The 21,394-nt window shown below is 37.1% G+C and overlaps 1 protein-coding gene across 1 annotated transcript in view; it reads left to right on the top strand.

The window, feature by feature from the left end:
* The first annotated feature begins 662 nt into the window (after window positions 1-662).
* The window catches only part of CNKSR3 (CNKSR family member 3), a 41,015-nt gene continuing 20,283 nt past the window's right edge, over window positions 663-21,394 (top strand). The window contains exons 1-2 of the mRNA XM_053461276.1: window positions 663-1,002; window positions 15,048-15,211. Of these exons, the coding sequence (XP_053317251.1) occupies window positions 951-1,002; window positions 15,048-15,211 (216 nt within the window). The 5' untranslated portion in view covers window positions 663-950. The remainder of the gene's footprint in view (window positions 1,003-15,047; window positions 15,212-21,394) is intronic.

Raw genomic sequence — 21,394 nt, 5'->3', positions numbered from 1 at the left:
TTCACTGGAAAGAACTCAGTCTTCTCACTGCAGATACCGTATATAACAATTATTGACTGTGGGAAGTTTTGGTTGTTGCAGAAATGCAGTCCTTAAAACTGATTTAGTAATGTTTGAAATATAGTCTAAAAATAAAATAAACATATAATAAATAACAAATATAATAAATAAAAAATAAATATAATAAATAGAATATATAATAAAATAAATAATAAAATATAAATAAAGTATATAATAAAATAAATAAATAAAAATATATAATAAAATAAAAATATCATAAAACAAATATTTGTTTTCTTTACCCTTAAGGTTAAACTGTTGCAATTAAACAAAAAAAGGGCTGTGTAACAAATAAGACTCCACAACATTACAAAAGGAGGGATGGAGAGAGCACTGGGGTAAAGAAATGTTTACATAGAAGGGAGGGATGAAACGTGTGATAATAAAGAACTGAAAAGCCAGAGGAGGGCACTTGGAGCCCAGGGAGGGAGGGACGGACAAATGTGACAAAGACTACGGTTGGAGTGTGGGTATGGCTGGGAGGGAGAGCACTCAATAGGAAAAGGAAGGAGGGATGAGTAGATGGAGGAGGAGGATGCTGGCTGAGAGCAGGAGGTGGGGGATAAGCTGTTAGACGGGGGATCCTTGGAGAGCAGCTTCACCTCGGTGTAACGCGCTCGCAGATCCGGGGACAGGTGACTTTGTTTTTTTCCTTCACGGCTCGCATTCATGTGTGATTACAGCCAGGAATCCGAGGCCCTGGGAATTCACTAAGCGATGGGTACTTGAGTCGGGATTTTGGTATTCCAATATAAACTACGCGTATCGGAGAACGTGCCTCATAGCCAGGGGATCGGGTGCCCCCCCCCCGCCACTGGATCCCCGGCAGATCGACACGCGAAACAGATCACCGATCGCGAAGAGGATATTACAAAAGCTTGCTTTGCAGAATGGAGCCGGTTACAAAGTGGACACCAACTCAAGTAGTTGAGTGGATGAAAGGTAAGGGGTTGCTATCTCGGTGCGTTTCTTACCCCAGAAGTGTCAGATGGGACGAGTGCTGAAAGGGTTAAGGGTGCGAGTCATTTAGCAAGTCCCGGGTCCCTAAACGTCTCCGGTAAAGGAGCTTATTGTAGCCACCGCCGCCTCCGGGCGAGAATGTATCCCGTATCTCTCATGTAATATAGCAACACATCTAACCGGATCCGTGCTGGGCCCGGGCTATTTACTAAACTTTCTCTGGGCATCTGATCCCACTGCTACCCCTGTGTCTCCTACACAACTATATAAACTGCCACGACTGTTGTTTCCAATGCCTATACTTGTTGATTGTTTGTTGTTGTTTTTTCTACTACTATGATCCATCCCAGTAAGTCTGCCCTCTCTCAGCATACATTCCTCTGTCTCCTATGATCGGTTGCCTTTTGTTCATGTCCCAGTGAACCCTTTCCAACCCATCACTCCCCCCCCATCCACTAACTTTCTCACACTCTCTCTCCTAAATCCTATTTGCCCTGGGTGAATAAGCTGAGCGTGTTTGTAGAGCACAGTGGGGGTGGCAGAAGAGGGCAGAAGCCTCCCATTAGAGTCTGTGACCTGGCTGGTTGTAGTGGGAAGAGAGAGGCAGATCACCCTGAGAAAGTCAAAGTTCTTATATAGCTCCAACAGATTCAGCAGCGCAGTACAAAGAGTCTAACAACACATGTATAGAAGATAATCCTAAAACTCATTTTTGTGAATGGTGTTTGTTGGTAGCTCTTTGGGGCTCTAGCCAGATAAAGAAGTATTTTGGAGCTTCTTCCAAGAATTTTAGTCTTGGTTCTGAAAATCACCGGTTGTTATTTTAATCACTGCTAATGGTTACGCTTTATCCTCTTTAACACTTCTTACCACCCCTGCTGTGAGGCTGAAACCCTCGGTGAGGTTAGGTCCGGAAATGTACCTGCTTGGAGGCCTTTCTGTCCCAACCTGTCTGCTAAGGCCTCTCTCGCCACCCTGTTTATTCCTTTGTAAATATGGCATACATTAGCAGTTTAATATTTATTGATTAACCAACCATTCTGTAAATTGGAGGGACTTGGTATCATCTAGATTTTTTTTCCACGCTTTTTATTATTTATTGTTTTATATAGCACTATCATATTCTGTAGCACTGTACAATGGATAGATGGGACATAACAAGTAGTATGTAACATAACAAGATGACACACAGAAACAACAGGTGACGGGGGCCCTGCTCTAACAGGCTTACAATCTAGAGCTTGAACTTTTATTTCTGCCGCTCTTCTCTGCCAGTTCCAATGTTACCTTGTGGGTTAAACCCACACCTGATGTTTATTACCGAGACCCCAGAGAAACTGCATCCATTCAGTCTTTCAGTCAGTCCATGAATAACCAAATAGTAAATTGTTTGCATTTGACAATATGACTTACTAGACTTACATGGCATGAATATTAAATTAATTAACATGAGCCAGATAAAACGGCTTTCCATTTTTTTTATTGCAGTACATTTTACCTGTATTACTGATAGATGTTTTACTTATTTTTTAATACATATTAACTTTAAATAAATATTTATTATTAAATATATAGGGGGAGCTAATGACAAAGCACAGGTCTATCTATCTATTTTTTTCTGGATTTTCCATGTTCATACTTTACTATGTTGATTATTTTGAAAAGACATTTGATCCTTTCAGAAAACATTACACTTTACTGCGTGAATCATGCAAAGAGGCCATAATTATGTGGTTTCCCATTACTTGACTTATGTCAACCAATTTTCTAAATCAAGTTGGGCTTTGTTGGAATTGGGAAGGAGAACTAATCCAATCCACACTGGAAAGTTTTGTCAATGGAAAATGGCATCACATCAGACCATGCTGTGATGAGCAGATAAGACTATAATCATCTGTCCCCTCACCTCGTGAGACCCCCTCACCCACTGGCCGGCATTCTACATTTTAGATAGTGTAGTCACCTATACTTGGACAATCATCACTGTAAATGTTTATTTTATATCCCCATAGTCTTAAGTTAAGGTTGTTTTCATTGAGCATGCCAAAATACCATCTTTATACAGAACAGTTGGCGTCTTCGCCATTGTTGCGTATAGTCTTATTTATGATGCCCTCACCCGCACTGATCATGAGATGCCACCTTACTTGATCATGCATGTGATTTACCACTTATGACTCTTTGAACCTTTTTTGGTTATATAAAGAATCATCTATCATTTCTGTATGATGGAGCTGTGCGTTGTACCGGATGGTTCAAAGATATGTATAGCACACACTCATTCCGGATTGCGTATTGTGGTAGTGGATGTTTATACGGTTTGCTATTTTAATTGCTGACCACAAAATAAAAAATAAAAAAACCCTTTAATATAAATAGATGCTGCTTTTGCATTAGTGCTGTTCATTGTCCTCATGTAGCCCCTGGCCTCAACTTTCCGTCTATTTTAAGAACTTTATGTACCGAAAGAAAAAAAAAGTTTTGAAACAGAGCAGATATTGTTGTGTGGAATGAGGCATGATGTCAAAAAGGCATTTTCCAACTTGTGAAATGTCATCTAATGAAAAGTAAGAATGCGCAGAATAAATAATTTGTGTCGCACGCACGGGTTGTGTAGTCAATGCGCTATCTCCGTTTGGAAAACTGATTAGGGAAAACTAGGTTGAAATGTTGAACGTGCATATACAGGAAAGAACAAATTTACCGTGAAGCCAGTGAATGCTGACATTCCTGGAGCAAGCTGCCAACCTATAAAATGCTTCACTGGCCTCTAACAGTGCAAGGTTTTCTCTAGGCAGCCAGCTAAGTATTATTGATGTGATGTTTTTCTAAGGAATAATAGCAGTGTCCTCGCCGACATCTTTCCAAGAGCTATTTTTTTTTCTCCTAAAAATGGTATGAATGTTTAAATGTATACGATTCCCATTCCCTGCTGAATACTCCTGATACACAAGAAGCAATATGTGTGTTATAAACCCGCCTTGTTTGTAGACCATGGGAGTAGCCAACGTCACTTCCTGTTCTTGGGATTTCGCAGGATTACTCCTAATTACCTACCTATAATTTACACCTCGCCCTTTAAATGACTCCTCTCCTTCGGTGGAAGGGTGGAATAGGGAAAAAAGGAGAATAAATATTTTTTTTTTCCACCTTTTGCCCCAAATCATAGCTGTAGTCTGTTTTAACGCAAAGATCTTTAGAACAGTTGCCAAGCCTGAATATAAAAAGCAAAACCTATACGTAGTTTTATTAAATATATTTAGTTATTATAAAAGCCGTAAAGGTGACATTTGTACTTTAAGTCTATTGGTCCAGTTTCTCTTTGGCTGTAGCGACTTATGACATCATGATGCACCATAGTTGGCCTGTGACTTCATATTTATAACCTGCACAGTACTTTGTAAAATGATTTACTTTATAGGTGAGCGTAGTTTAACTGCATGCAGTACGGTGACTAGAATCAAATGAACAAAAGTTTTAGTGTTGGTGAACTGTTAAAACTTTACAATGAGACTTTCGGTTACACAAACACATTGTGTCCTGTTTGGATTAAGTGATTTATGTTCTTTCTTGTATATAGAGAATTATAGTGACGTTTGTATGTAAAGTATAAATAATATTTTAATATACGATGTTTTTTTCTTTCGGTGTCCCAAATATCTGTTTTCTGTCTACTGTGCCTCTGTTTTGAACATAAAAGATAAGAATCACCAATCCATATCCCCAAAAGTTTCTCTAAATCCAAATGCCATTATTTAAATGTATGCTTTTCCTATTACATACAGTCAAATGCCAGCTGAACTACATGACATCAGTAGCATGTTCTTTTCATTATGGCTGCACTTGGGATGTCGTAGTAGATGGACAGAAATTGTGTCACAGTTGACAATGTTGTTAATACAATGTTCTTGCTGATTTTTCCGTATATTAGCAGTTTGTACTAGATCTTCTTTTTACACTATTGCTATAGTATTTAAAATGACGACAGGATTTGACAGGAAAGACTAAAGAGGTGGTGCAAGTCTATTGTTTTGCTCAATTTAATTGATGTCTCTGAAGCCAAAATTTGTTATTCTTCTGGCTTTCCGTAATCCAACTTTGCCCAACTTTTTATTAGATGGGGCATAGCATTTCAATTCATTGCAGTGTATATATAAATAGTTCTAGTGATGAACCCTGTAGAGAGCATAGGCAGAAACTTAATAAGGAAAAGATCTCCTCTTAGCCACATATTGTTCATGGGTTTTATGCTTACCAACATTACAGCTGCTGAGACAGGAACGCATGCAAGTGACATCATGTGCCCACAATATGTGGGTGGTCATGTAACATTAAGGGCATTTCTCCCAGGGAATACCTTATCAACCTCTTTTAATGCTAGTCAATTGCCTGCAAAACCCAGGAAATGAGCACTGGTTGTTGGGACTGCCCTGGTAAATTTGAGACTGTTGGCATCTGTCAGGGGTCAAAAAGGTGTCTAACAATACCTCAATCTAAAAAAAAGTGTTTTGTAGCATATTTCCTGATGGTTGCCCAACCTACACTTTTGCTAGCCTGAACCTAGGGAAAATAGATGACTACAATCAGTGATACAAGTCAGGTAAACATACTATAGGCAAACGTTTTCCCTATAGCACCAAATGCTGGGTTTCCGAGTTGGTCGACCAACTTTGCTAATAATTACCATATGTTATTTTCATTCTTTCCCACACCAGAAAGCTCATTTTCTACATACAGATCAGGATGGTTTCCATCATATTGTTTCCCACAAACAGGCTTGTGCCCCAAATGGAAACATATCTTATGTATCCACTGATTTTATTTACATTTTTGGCTTCACACTAAGCCTAGTGTTGGTTATTGCAACAACGAAGTTGGTTTGTGCCACTATGGGCGATCTAGGCCTCACACATTTTAGGAATTCTCTATTTGTACAGTTGTCATATTGGCCTTAATAGGCTGTACACACAAGCTCAAAACTGACTTTCCAAGGTCAGACTGCGAGCATATATATGCATTAGGGGACCTTTTCTGGGGTGACCGCTGGTGCCCCTTGGACCATGTGCCCCAAGTAGCTGCCTGACTTACCTGGCACTAGGACTGGTCCTTGAGGAGTAAGATTGTCAGTGATAACTTATGAAAGACCATTCTTTTTTGGTAAAATATATCCCAAAGATATATATCTTGCTTGTAGCAAGAATACATTTCTAATTTAGGCCAGTGAAGACACCAGATAAGAAAGGATTTCAGGGAGACAGGGCCAGTGAAGCCAACATCCTTTACAGTTACCCAAAATTGTATGTATTATATGTAGTTTAATGTCGTAGAAGGATAGAACGCACAATTTGGTGGTGGCAATTATCAGGTGATTCATTAAAGTTTGTTATCTTTAAGGGCATAACATTCTGGCCAAAAGTTCTATTGAAAAGAATAATGGACGTTGCAGCCCATGTCACGCCTAATAAAGCCTGATGAATCATCTTCACATATGTGTCAAAACTTGTAGAGTAGTGATACATGAAAGAGGCTTTTGTTATACAGTTGTTATTGGGAAAATATTAATGACTTGTCAATTTTGACCTGTCTGGCCCATTTGTTGGCACCATTTGTTGGGTACTTGGACTTTAAAATGAATTCATTTAAAAGCTTGTAAAATATAGAACTTGTTCAACTGATCAAGCTCTTTAGACCAATCAGAAAAAAAAAATTAAAATTTATATTTTCCTCCCTGGAAAAACATAGAGAAATTCAACAGACTTCCTACCCATGCATCCACCCCCCATTCCCTGCCTCAGCTCCTTAGCTTGCAGGAGATGTGTACATATGCACATGTATACTGCTTGCCACTGAGCATTTGTGCTATACTTAATAACGGCGAGCTCTAGTATTGGCTGATATTAACTATAGCATAGCACAAAAACTGGGCCATGGAGGGTCAACAGTCAAATAACGCATACTAAAGTACTTACAGTGGTAACCCCCTATTATTTGCCCATAAATACCAAACCATGATATCAAACCTTTTTATTCTGAATGTCCATATAGGAAGATGAAAGTAAAAATGATTTTATTTTTAACACTACTGTTTATCATAGCAAATAAGAAAAAAAAATCGTAGGGCCACACCGTCCAGCGATACATCGCTTGATCGTTGAAGACATTGTAAAGATCAGGCAGCATGAGGTTACTATACTATGAACACATTTGACACAGTTGATCTATGTGTTTTAGTGTCCGACATGTACATCCTTTTCATTCAGTTACTGGTTTACAGCTTCTCATTCGCAACAGATGGCAAATTAGTGACAGCTGATTTAGATACATGCTTTTGGTTGTTTTTTTTATAATGTGTGGTCATTCCATGACTAGAAGAAAATCTTCAGGCACATCATGCAAAGTATGTGTTCAATTGGTAGTTGAGGAAATCAGAGTTTCTCTAGTTGGAATATGGTCACTATAGTTGTTAATACTCTTACATTTTTTTCTCTCATTAAAACTATGCTGGTTATTACTTTTATTTCTAGAGCACCAGTAGATGATAAATGGCTGGGGGGAGAGCAAATGAATTCTGCAGATTCATTCATGCATTAAAGTTTATATGATGGCTGGAGTGTCCCTTTAATACATGTTAAGATATACTGATACAGAAGGAGAATAAGGGCCCTGCTGTTGCGCGCTTACATTCTGTTAGGAATACTATTCAGTAGTAGTATTAGTTTTATGTTTGTGTGTTTAGTATTTTTGTACATGGTTGCATTTTGTTAACTTAGTTTTGTTCCTATGCCAATTCTTATGTTTGCTATAGACAAGAAATTTTTAAAAAAATGTTCTCGATCTTGGGAAAGTTAAAAACCTAAAAATCCCTGCTTTGTAATGGCTATTTTTTTTAGAATGTACTGTTGATTAGTGGGTAATTTTGCTTAAGAAGGGGTATTATGCTAACTGGGTAAACTGAAGCAATTACGTTACATGTCTGTTCTGTAATCCTGGGAACAGCCACAAGTAATATAATTCTCATTTAGCTCTAACATTTTTGACATTTTGCAAACATTCCCATGTGTTTCACAGCTGTATTCCTTAAATCAATTTCTCTGTGCCATGATACTGTTTTTTACCTGCCCTGTGACCTTATAGTCAGGGTAGCTGGTCTAACATTTGTGTTTAGTATATTTACATATTAGAATATGTGTCTGTTATGTATTATAGATAATGGTAATTATGTATACATACATACATTCATTCATACGCACACACCCATATTCATCAAAAGCTGTATGCAGCTTTTTCATCCATATTCAAAAGCCATCTCTGCTTTGTGTGCATTGGTTACGTTGTTTGGTTAACAAATGTCCTGTTGTGGCTGAGTAAGCAAAAGGCTAAGACAACCAGTAGAACAACTGTGCAAACCTTTTTTCTTTATTTGCATAATCAGCAAAAAAGTTCTTTTGCAGTGCTAATTTAATTAGCTGCCCATACTGGTTTCCATGTGGTGTCACAAAATATATTTATATATATATATATATATATATCATGGACTTCAATGCTATTATGCTTTAGCTCAGATTAGGCTTAGTCTAATGGAATGTATAAAAATATATATATATATATAATGTGTGTGTATATAAGGACCTGTTAATTGCAGCTTCTGTGACCTCATCTATTTTGCGGTGTTAAGCTAGGCCGCAGCCTTCATTTTTATGATTATCCACTAAACTGTAGCATATGTTTTAATAGTAATGGAAATATGTGTTAATGTTCAAAATGATCCACGGATGTCGCAGTATTGTGATTAAGCCACTTCTTTGGTTATACTAAAATTGATTTGTATATGTGGTAGTGTTAAAGCTACTGTTCCACCTACTCTACACTACTTGTAGAAATTGTAACAATGGAGCGAGATGAACATTACTTAGGAAATTATCCCTAATACCCACGCTCACTCATGCCTTTTTAGTTTTGTTACATAAATTTAGTAAGTGATGAGTAGCATTTATGAACAAGCAAGACATTGTGTAAAAACATTGCATTAAAAACACTATGTCTTTACTGGCAAGACACATATTTTGTATGGATATGCATGTAACTGTCTGGACTTGCCCAGACACTGCAGGTGTTCTTTTTTTTCCCGTCTAGTTATACCTCAGGTACTTCAAAAACTAAAAATTTACTAAGGTTATGTTGAAACAAGAATAGCCAGGTGTCTGTTGTTTACCAATAGATGTTAATGAATATGGGTACAAAGTTATGCAATATGCATACATCAAACATGTCAAAGAAGCGCACTTCTGAATTTTTAACATTAATTTTTAGAAACTGGTGGAACAAGTACTGTGTTTGGCCACTGGGGAAAACCCCCCAGCTTTCCCATTTGTCTGACCAAAAGTGACTGGTAATGTCATATTGCCTTTCAGCTAGAACCAGCTTCTTCACTGGTATGGTTTCAGTTCACACAAAAATTGTGGTAAATTTCCTTTTTTTTACCCTCTTTTATTTTTAGCTACGAAATTGAATATATTGATCAGAACATGAATACAAACAAAAAAAACTTTAGTACACAGTATTTAATACACAAAGAATACTTATTTTATGTATTGTTCACACTTAACAAACTATCACCTATTTCATCCTTCTGGAGTTGAAGTTCACAGTTCTAGAATTGTATTTTAAATTGATATAGTTCACTAATTTCTAGTCACTAGTTTTGCCATTTTTCAAGACAGGTCTAATTTGTCACGTCCCTATAATATGTGGGATGTATCAAATCACAGGATCTAATCAATTATTTATTTCCCTTTATACATCCAAGGAACGACTTTGCCAACTGTACTTGACATCAGCTGGCTGCAAGCATTAACGCCATTACATTTAAACCGCTCGTGGGAAAACAATTGTTTTTGGTTATGAGACATGTTTCTACCGGTCTTACTTAACACTTTATGAAAAGGGCATGTCACTGATATATCTGTTTTTCAAGTTGTGTGTAAGTTAGCTGGGCGTGTGGAATATACCTGTGGGAAGGACCAGCTACATGGTGGGAACCTAGACACTAGTTCATCACCGTGTGAACTGTACCTGTCACTTGATTAATGGGGACACATTTGCATCTGACTGATGACATGGAAATATATTTACATTATCTATATATATATATATATATATATATATATAGCTTTTCACATGTTTAATTTCTTACTTTCAACTGTTTACCTTATCCTATGGGTACCAAACGTCTTTAAATCCACAGCCTACACCATATATGAAAAGCTAAACTATTTCATATAAAATATGCACTACACTGTATACCTATATATAGGTAGATAGGTATATAAATTCTAGTAGTCAATTTCATGGACCAGTAAAGGCGTGGACTAGTAAATAAGGGCCAAGATTAGTAGAACAAGTAGAATAAACACTGATGAGCATCTTATAATCAAAATAATTCATAAATATGTTAGGACATTAAATTGATATTAAGAAAATAATGGATGATAAGAGATGTTATGTTGCTGCTCTTACCTGTACATTGATACAGTAGGAATGCATTCTTCTAGTACAGTATAGATAGGCAGTGGATTGTACTTCTTTCAAGTTTAACCTCAGAAAAAAGTTCCAAAACATGTAACTACCAAGCATCTGTTAGTGCTTAAGATAATTGTAATAATAACCATCAAAGCTTTTGATGGTTATTGTTACAGTTTGATGCTCTTCTCCAACTTGACTGTAAAAAAATATCCATATTACATGGTTGTGTGAAATCTCATTTGGGGATAATGTTTTTGTTATTTCTTTTTTTTTTATTTGGATATTTGGTTTACTTTCTAGTTTATTTTTGAGGTTTGCTATGTTGCCCTTTTTTATTTAGTGCAGATGGTTATCTCAGTATTTGTTACTGCATTAGCTTTCTGTTTGAGACGTATTAGCATTTGCTTGTACAAAGGCATGGGAAAATAGTACACAACATCAAAGTAGTTTTATTACATTTTGTGACATCAGTGATTTTTCTCTACTTTAATTAGTATTAATGCAGGCAGAGCAGTTAGACAAGAGATCTCCAGGTAACCACAGTCTTTTTAAGTTCAAAGACAATGCAAATAATGAACATTTGGAAATAATGTCCTCCATGCTGTGGGTGACTTGTTTTTTGGTGTATTGTTTTGTTTGCCTTGTTATTTTCAGAAGGAGACATAACCTTGAATCACCCTGCATTCATTATTTTCCAGTTTTGTTTTGTCTGCCTGTCTTTGACGAGGTGGACAAATAACAGGAGTCAATTGATGTTTACTAGATCTGAAGTTAGGTTTTAATAATACGCTGACCGATAATTAATTTGTAAACTGTATTTGTAACAGGGACCAGGGTTTATTACACCAATAAAATAAAAAGTGTATATGGATATTTTTTCCAGTTCTTGTTTTAATACACATATTATATGTTTTAGTAGAAGGGTAATTACACTCTTTAATTTTGTCATTTTTATATGTATAAAACCAAAGTTTGTTAACAGTAGCTACAATAAAATGTTATTAGAAGACTGTAGATAAACATAATAGTCTAAAGAAGGTTGTCATAACTATTGAATGATTAGCATTAAAAGGCGAGAATGTTGCTCGACTAAAAGGTGTAACAAAATTTATTGAGCCGTTGTCCCTGAAACCAAAGCAATTTCAACCCTTGCTTTGGTGTTTAATATGTTCCCCATACAGTAAAATGGTAGCACTGGTAACCAGTTATCTTTGACATGGTTTCAGTGCTAGAAACCTATTGTTTCAGAGTTTTCAAGCTTGAGACTTCCCGTCTCTGAACAAGTGGAAGAGAGGACCATGCTTTAGGGAACAGATGACTGTCTGTCCTCACTGCACATACATTATGAGTGTCCTACTTGACCCTGGGTTTCCTTAGACAGTTGCATTCCCTTTGAAGTTGCTCCCTGTGCCAGCAAAGCCCAATGCCTCTCAAACTACCCTGTGAAGACCAATATAAAGACTAATGGGTTGTTGTTTTGTGTATTTATTGTGTGCACTTTAATCTTGTGACTATGAGAGATACATACTGGCAACTCAGTGAAACAAATGGAGCCCTTGTACTTTGTTGTATAGACATCCCACCTGTACAATCAAGCATGTGAGAAATACTTCACTGATGGAATCTAACCATGCAGCTAACGGGAAGTTACGGATCACAGATACACGGTGACTGCGGAAAAAAGAACCAATAGAGCAATCTTGCCCTTTTTGAATCATTTTGTTTTTACTTATTAATTCTTTTGCGTTTCCTTTATTGTCCTTGCTTGGACTTTTTTCCACTGGACGTCTGTTTTGGGTATCACATCATGCACTCTTTTTTATTTACTCCCTAAGCATATTTAACAGCCAAGTTCTACTTTTTTTCTTTTAAACTCATTTGTGAAGAAATGCAACATCTCAGTTTATAAGTAACTTCCGCAATGTCTTATTTTAACCTGGACCAAAGTTTTAAGAAAAATAATCTATCTTCCATAGCTCCAGCTGAGAATATAAATGTGTTCACTGGGGCATCTGTTCGTCCCTAGTTTGAAGAGTAAACGTAACCGACAGCTGTACAAAGCCTCCCTGTATTCGCCAAGGTTTAAGCGTATACAATCTTGTGGCAGCAGTTTGACTTTGCCATCTTTGTTAAAGCGAATACTTAAAGACAACTCCCTGGGACAGCTACAACAAAAGATTAGTTATGCCCAGCGCAATAAACCTTGTATTGTAGAGATGAGCAAGTGATATGTATCATGTATATGAACTCCCTTTTTTATGTTTAACAGTTAGTTTGAACGCTCTACAAAAATAGTGATTAAATCATAAATGTTTCACGTGTGTAAAAAATGTGTAAAACGTTGATTGCAACAACATATAAATCTGTGGTGCACAACTCCATCTTCTGAGGGCTGCAAACAGGACATGAATTCTGTATGTCCATAACTGAAGCCCAAGCCCAAGACGGACCCAAAAGTAGATTTCAGACTAAAAAGGCACACAATGACAGCGTAAGATGGGCACATTATTATTATTATTATTTATTGTTTTATATAGCACCATCAAATTCCGTAGCGCTGTACAATGGGTAGACAGGACATAACAAGTAGCATGTAATATAACAAATTGACTAACAGAGACAACAGGTGAGGAGGGCCCCGCTCAAACGAGCTTAGGATGTTATGTTTGTTTTTAGCGCCCAATTAGGACTCATATCTGAAGAGACAGTATCATAATGACAAAAGAAAAGGCAGATAATTCCATTTCTACATATCGTCATGCTGCAAGAGGGATTTTAGGCATTGCAGTAGCTATATAAATGCCACAGTAACTCATTTCCCCCCAGAATGTTTTTTTGAAACAGAGCTTGCCCTTTGGACTTTTGCTAGCACCTGTTTGGACTGAAAAAATGTGTGGCATTGTTAGTTACAGCATCCAAGTATTGGTCAGGCTTTCTTTACCAAAGACACAACATGACACCGAATACAAAGAACCCCCATACGGCCTGGCCTTTTATGAACACCTTTCATCCTGCTTTTATTCCGTCCCCGTTATTTGTGTGGGGCTGCTTTGTGTTTTCTTTGGTTGCTTTATCTATAATGTTTCTATATGTAAGTATGCTGTCTTTGTATTAAATCACATTGTTCTTAAAGGGAAATATCCCTAACAATTACTGTAGAGTTTCCAGTGGCGACTTTTGCTGTTGCTTGAAGAAATTGCTAAATTAGGCTGTTGTGATAATTTTCCGGAGTAGTCGTATATTCGTATTATGTCCTATTTAAAGAGGCACGGGCCATTATTTGGACAGCTTTGATGACAATTGTGGGTTTGTCAAGTGAGCTCATTAGCTGCAGCTGTGATGGGTCTTAACAGGTGGTTCCTTCATTAGCAGATTTGCTTGTTTAAGAAGACCGTGATACTGATTGATCCATGTATTATGTGAAGACGAAACATTTGACTTGAGATATCGTGTCGCAGCTTCAGAGGTTTGGCTGCAATTCAAGGCTGTGTCGTATTGTAATAGCTAATGTGAAAAGGTTTTTTATCCTCCTCTAAACTTAAAAACCTTAAAGTCAGACCAATCAAACGGAGTTCATACATTAAAAAGGGCTTTTGGTCCAAACTTTGAAAAGTGATCAGATTCCCCTAGCAATGAATGGAATGGTGGAATCTACAGAGACATTCCCTCTATGGTGATATGATTGCATTAAAACTTTGCTAACTCCCAATGTATATGTCCATTAAAGCCTTTGCAACTGTGAAAAGCCTCATATAGGATATATTCTCATCACTACCTTAGTTAATAGTTCAATTCTGCTCCATAGTTGGCAGGATTAGGATTGTGTATAACCACAGGGGATTATGAATCAGATGACAATATGCAAAGGCACCCATGAAACACATGATAGTCAATAGAAAAGGCTTTTCTAGCCAAGCAAAATATATCGAGTAATATGAGCCACCTTAACCTCGACAGTAACAAAAGATATGTGATAGGCTACATAATACATTGCCTTTAATATTTAAAGCCATATCCCCCAACATAGGTGTCCTGATTTGGGTACCTGTAATTTTGAGGCATATAAAATATGACATGTGTTGACATCGCTTAGCTCCAAAATGTTTGAGGGACAGTCCCTCTTTTCCAGGATCCCCACTCATCTTTTCTCCACGGATGTCTCTCTTTTGTAGGATCGTAGAATGCTACGTAGAATGCAAGAGTGAATGTCCTACTGCCTTAACCTTTTATTGCCACCCACAATAATGTGAATAGAAACAGCAGAAAAACGAGTTAATAAATTAAGTTTGGAGATACCTTATTACTTTTGATACCTTGTTTGATTACAAAAATAGCTCATCAAAAGCCTTGGTAAAGGCCTGTTACATAGCCACACAACCAAACACCAAAATGTGGGTAATTTCAAATTTTGGGAGATATATCGTTCTTAATCATCAGCTTTCTATAAGAACGCAATGTACTAAACATGAACTATTTCTCTAATGTTCTTTAATTTCTACTTTTAGGCCTTGATGATGCTCTGCAGCCGTATATTCACAATGTGGAGAGAGAAAAGATAAATGGGGAACAGCTACTGCAGATATCTCACCAGGATCTGGAAGAACTTGGAGTCACTCGGATTGGACATCAGGAACTTGTTCTTGAGGCCGTTGATCTTCTCTGTGCCTTGGTAAGCAGTTGGCTAACTCAATTACGGTCTTTTTCTAGTAGTCAAAACCATCATTATGAAGAAAGATGTTCTCCACTGTTTGGTTCACTGTGAAGCAAGGGTTGGAAGAAATTGTCTTTTACATAAAACGTTAGGTGTATCGTTAGGTGTATCGTTTACAAGCTGTCTCGCACCTGTCACTCTCATAAGGAAACAAGTGGCTACACTACACTGTAACTATTTGTGCGGCTGACATAAGAGCGTAGTGTGTGGCCATGTGTATCCTGCAAGCAGCCACATTCATGTGATTGTTCAGAAGATGGCCTTAAAGTGCCAGGGCCAATTTTCACTGTCAGTCTGTTCATGCATGTGTGCGTACATAAATTCACATGTTACGTAGAGTTTATACCATTTAATGTTTTTATTTATGTACAGCTAACCCCGTTATTGACAAAAACCTGTGACTTCCAGTATTCAAAGAATATTGTTATGAGAATCTGAATTGTGTACATGATAGAAACCAGGGGAGCTGTGCCAGAGATATATATATACAATTACATCAGCGAGGATGACTGGAAAGAATGCCTTGTAATTCTGCTCTCATAAGTAGACTGTATTTTGATTATCTTGTTACAGCTTTTTTTTTTTACATTCTTCAGTGTCTTTTTCTTAAAATGGAAAGTTTTGGTCCTCGTTAGACTAGGAAGCAACTTTTCTATTTATAATATAAAAGAATTTCTAGTTTAGGGTTAAAGTTATTATTGGCAATGGTATGCAATGCACTTCAAGGGCCTCCTATAGGAAGAACTGCTCCCAGTGTAATCAAAAGGGCATACCAGTGCAAGATTATGGCCATCGAGGACGAAGTTTAATGTATTTCCAGAATGGCATTGTATCGGAGAGATCAGGGACCCATATCGTTCGTTCCTTGAAAATTGTATTGGTTCATATATATACACTTTGCGTATTTATTATACGTATTTTAGAAATGTGTGGATCCACATAAAACGCCTTTAAGTAAAATGTATAATTATTGCTTCATTGGTAATTGATAGCAAAATCTAATTGACGTGTGCTGTTCTTGTAAGAGGTGAAAAGTAATAATTGCTAAGGGCTGTTTTTGTTATTGTTGATTAGAACCCAATGACACTTAAGTGTAAATAACACATTTGTGTGCAAGGCACTTTTCTGGTGTGAGCTGTGTTTAAATCCCAAGAGTCAAATACGTAAAAAAAACATACAGCTGGGTCCTGAACAGTGGAGCTTACAGTCAAAGTACTTTTAAAACCACTATATTATTATATCGCAAAAATCTTAGGGAAAAGTTTCGACCAATATCCTAAACATACATTTCTTGACTACGAAGAGCGGAAAAAACATAGTCTTTGGAGTCAAGAGGTTTAATATGTTTCCCTGTGTCTGACTTTCCTTGTATGTAGTAAATGACACCTGTCATTACTGCTTTCGTCTTCAGAATTATTTTGGAAGCAAAAATAGGAGGAGAGCCTCAGATCTTTTAATGAATCCCTGCATAAAAAAAAAGACGAAGACTAACATCTTGAATTGTAATCTGAATTATTCATGAATGAGTATTATTTTACACCTGAGAAATGAAAGGCGACACTTGTAACGCAATCGCAAAAACAAAAGTTATGTGAGAAATCCTTTAAGCTTTCTTTCCCCCATTGTCCTACAAGTATTACCAGTAAATGAAACAAAACTGGTTAAATGCCAGCTCCTAAGGCTATATTATGTCTCCTACAATTTCCTACTCATTTCCTTTGAAAAGCAAAGCTTCTGACCTTGGATCCTTTTACTAATATTCTGTGTATGTATGCCCTCCTACACGGATTTACATTAGAATGTTTAATGACAGCAAAGCTTCCATATGTATAGCTTTACATGCCAAGCATGTTAAGTCATTAAAGGAGCAGACTTTTTATTGTAAAAATAAAGTAAGGTTGCGCAATCACCCTTTTACGGTAGCGTCAAGGGGTGCAGAAGGATCAGCATTAATTAGGCTTAAGTAGTCACCATGTAAGATCAGCAGGAGGGGACTTGCCATAGATTTTCCCATAACTAGTATTTGTTTATCAATTAGTGTAATTGTCGATATTTATTTTAAAAGCAACACTTTGTTTATATCTCTGAGATCTATAGCAAGTATATGACTATAGTTAATCTACTGTCTTCTCCCACTGCCCCTGCAAAGCCTGGCAGAACCAAAGGGGAGCCATATCTTGAGAAAAAAGGTGAGGTTAAAGTAGACAAATAGTAAACTCAACAATGGTCAGGTTTCCAATTGTGTACATGTACGGTGGGTTTGTAATATATACATTGCATTTTTAAGTCGAAATGGCTATATTTTATTATTTATTTAATATGTGTTTATGCTTACCTAATTGTAAAACAAAGTGCTTGGAAAAGGGTCAGACCTATGCTAAGCATTCATTAAATATCTTAACTAAGGTGTGGTCAGCCCCTTAGGCAATGAAACTAGTCCATTCCATGGATGTTGTTTTCTATAGAAAATCTAATTTTAAACCTGTACCTGAGGAACTGAATATTCCTTTAAGACTAACATTTTATTTCCCCTGATATTTCTTTAAGGCAGCTTGGTTGATGTGGTATATTAAAGCCATTACCATGTAGTAGATTTGGTGACTAGTGTATTGTTGACTAGGCCAACAGGTCGAGGGTGCGTGTCGCTCTCTTGGATGATTAGGCTTCCTGTAGCACCACTGTTAAGCAGACCGGTTGAAAGAGAGATCACTGATCTCTTCAGCTGACCTGCTAACATTAAACATACCTGGGAACTCTCCGGGTTCCACCTGGAAACTCCGGGTCAAGCGCAGCTTCTCCAGGTCACTGCAGGGAAACTGTGGGTTGCAGGAGCAACGTTTCTGCACACCTTTCTCCCCACCCAATTCTCCATCTAAAATATTGGGTATCCCACTGATGTCAGCGGGACCTTCTACTTGCATGCTGCAAGGGAGGCTTGGGGTGCCTGGATCCAAGGGGGAGCTCTAGGCTATGACACAACATCCCGGGGCTCAGCTGTAAGGAAGACAGAGCAAAGGGGCAGCTGATGATAGATATGCGGCTGATTAGTGCTAATTAGTTGTTACTCGACTCCCTATATCACCTATCCCACTAAAGCATGATGATTTGAAATGTGCTGCATACTTCCTGCCATTGCTAAATAGTGATTATAATGTGACCCTATCCAGAGGCTACATTGAGCTGCCTGTATTATTCAGAATATTTGTCCCGTGACACTGACCTGCAAACTGTGTTATATACATTGTAGGCTTATGCTCTTTAAGTAAGGTCCAGATTCCATAATGTAACGTGAGAAAAATGTTAGCTATTTCATAGTATACATTTTTGCCGTTGTTCATTTATCAGCCTGAAGCTTCTAATTATTATCTAAGGAAGTGCTTACATATAACATAAATAATACCAACCACCAGGAAAAAATGTTCGGCATGATTTCTTAGTCATTCAGCAACTTCTACTATGGGGTGTTTTTTTATTTTTAATAAATACAGTCTCCTAATAGAAGGAAACCATCTTCCTTTCATTGAATCGTGATATATGTTTTGTAGCTCCCAAGTGTTTATTTTTAAAAATTGACTAATAAGGTGGTTGCCCTTATTGGTTTTGATGCAAGTATTGTGCATCTTACACCTAAGAAACTGAACAGTGTGTGTGTATGTAAATATTTTTCAGCTTTTGATTGAATATTTGAATATGTTGAATATTGAATATATTAAGCGGATGACAATTATTAGTATTCTGATCTTGCAGTGGGACAGTGCCCAATGATCTTTGTGGACTCGGTTTACCAAAGGTACAAGACTTTCACTTATGACATCCAAAACCCAATGAACAATGGCATGTTTGCTATAGAACACTTGTATTGTTTGTATGATGTGGTTAAACCACCCATCCTTTCATCTGAGGGGCTCTCTCCACCTAATGTATCGGTTTGTCTTAGTCTGTCAGCTCTCGTCTTGTCATACCCCTGGAATATATGCATTGTATTAAGAGCTGCGTAAACTGTTGGCGCTATATAAATAAAAGATAGTAATAATAATTTGGGGTAATTGCATGAGATGGAACAAATGTTTCCAAATTGTCCTAAAAATGTAGGTCTTTTTGACGTTATGTCTATATTCTTCTAAAACCGTAAACAGACAAATTCATTCATTAACTAACACTAACTGTATATATTTGGACAAGTGTAAAGTAGCATGACACTGACACTGTATGAACCAGAAAACCCAGCAAGGTTTACCTGTCCATCATATTCTACTTGTCAAATGATGGTGTTTATGGTTATAAATTACACAGTCCATTAATTGTCACTTTCAGACAACCTTTAACATCTGTACCTCATAAATCACTTCATACAAACATATAGTTATTTCACATAGAATTTAATTAAGATTATTTTACTTAAAACAACTGCTGGAATAAAGATTTGCTCAACCAAAATAGCTTCAAAGCTGTTCAATAAAACAACTTCTCTAATGCTGCTATATCACCTAGTTCATGACCATTCACATCTTGTTAGGGCTTGAAATCAAGAATACGTCACACAAACGTTGGTACTTCAGTAGAAATTGAGTAGATGCCGATCCCCGAAACAATCAGAAGTAGACTTCTCTTAAAGGATAGCTAGCCTTTTTGTAATCAGTAAGAGAAGGTGTCCATACGTGAGTGTCTGTGACATTATTAAACATCCCCCACAAAGGTTGTTATTATTTATCACCATTGGTGATCAGAGTTATCCATGTCCTGATTCCTTTCCTTGTCTCCTTTTATCTCTGTCAAATATGTATTCCTCTTCTTACTATGTAATACTTTTTTTGCCACACTTGATGCCAGTATGTGCCTTACCTGGGCCACGCCATATATAGGGTCCACGCTATAGGCCAACAGTGTCTCTATGTCTTTTCTGCATGTCATGTAACCTTATCGGTAACAAAGCGGTGAAATTAAAACACATTGCCCAGTGCTCAACCCACCTTTTCTATTACTTAATTGTATTGTTCTGTTTAGAAAACTTGTACCTTTGTAGGAAAATAAAATATTTTTGGAAGCAACTACTTAGCAGCATAATCAGATTTTATCTCCCGTGTGTTCTTCCTATTTTTATTCACCGGGGGGGGGTCGGGTCACAGCTTCTCGTACCTCCTTCCCAACAAATAATTATATTGGGATCCCACCATACACAATAGTGAGAGGTAACATTCCGTGAAGATTAAAGGTCACTTCACCGCTTAGTCCGTTGTTTTTATTTCACAACATTTCTGCTGCCTGGTGTTTCATATCCTGAAGCAGTCCGAATAGTTTGTGTCTCAATAGCCATTTATAGGGTGGGTGGATAGATGGGTGGAGGATGAGCAATCTTAAGGAACTGCACACTATAATTATCAGAACTGCTAAAACCCTTTTTAACGTAATTAAACGTACTTCCCTTTTATTAGTATCTTAGTTTATTGTTTCTTTTTACTACTCCTTAAATGTCTATTGTTTCAGGTTATATCATTATCTTCCTGACAGAAAGGGGCTGGTGAGCAGCCCATGTGAAATATAATATTTATATATATATATATATATATATAAATATATAGAGAGAGAGATAGATAGATAAGTAGATTTCTGATGGGTGTATGTGTATATTTAATGTACGTGCATGGAAGTCTCTTGTTTGTTGAGTGATGTACCATGAGGCAGGCATGGTTAGTGATTGATGTAATTAACTACTTGCTTAACTTAAGCTGGTTAAGTGGAGCCAGTCTGATGACGAGTGGAAAGGAATAGATTATCAACAAGATTTTCAGATGTACTGTATATCAATAACTGAGCACAGTTGGGTTATTCCTTAATGTTGCAACTAGAAAAGAATGAATTTGCAGCACTCAAACGCAGAAGGGCTTCGGAAAGCAGATACCAAGGAAGTAAACGAGTCATATTTCTAAGTGAAACTGCTCGTTTAACAGTAACAGAGAAATCAGCGAAGCAGACATAGTTTACTTTAGTGATCCCTAAATAGATTTGGTGCATTACCGGCCCTTTAACAAATACTTTCTTTGCTTTTCCACTAAGACTGATTGGTCAAATTTATTATTATTTTTTTTACCTGCAGTTATTCCCTTACTGGTACTATATCTTGCCGTCTGCTTTCTCGTTATA

The sequence above is a fragment of the Spea bombifrons genome, chromosome 3 (genome assembly GCF_027358695.1).
Source record: "Spea bombifrons isolate aSpeBom1 chromosome 3, aSpeBom1.2.pri, whole genome shotgun sequence".
NCBI lineage: Eukaryota > Metazoa > Chordata > Amphibia > Anura > Pelobatidae > Spea > Spea bombifrons.
Note: the sequence above shows the minus strand (reverse complement) of the source record. Positions and strands in the feature narration are given on the sequence as shown.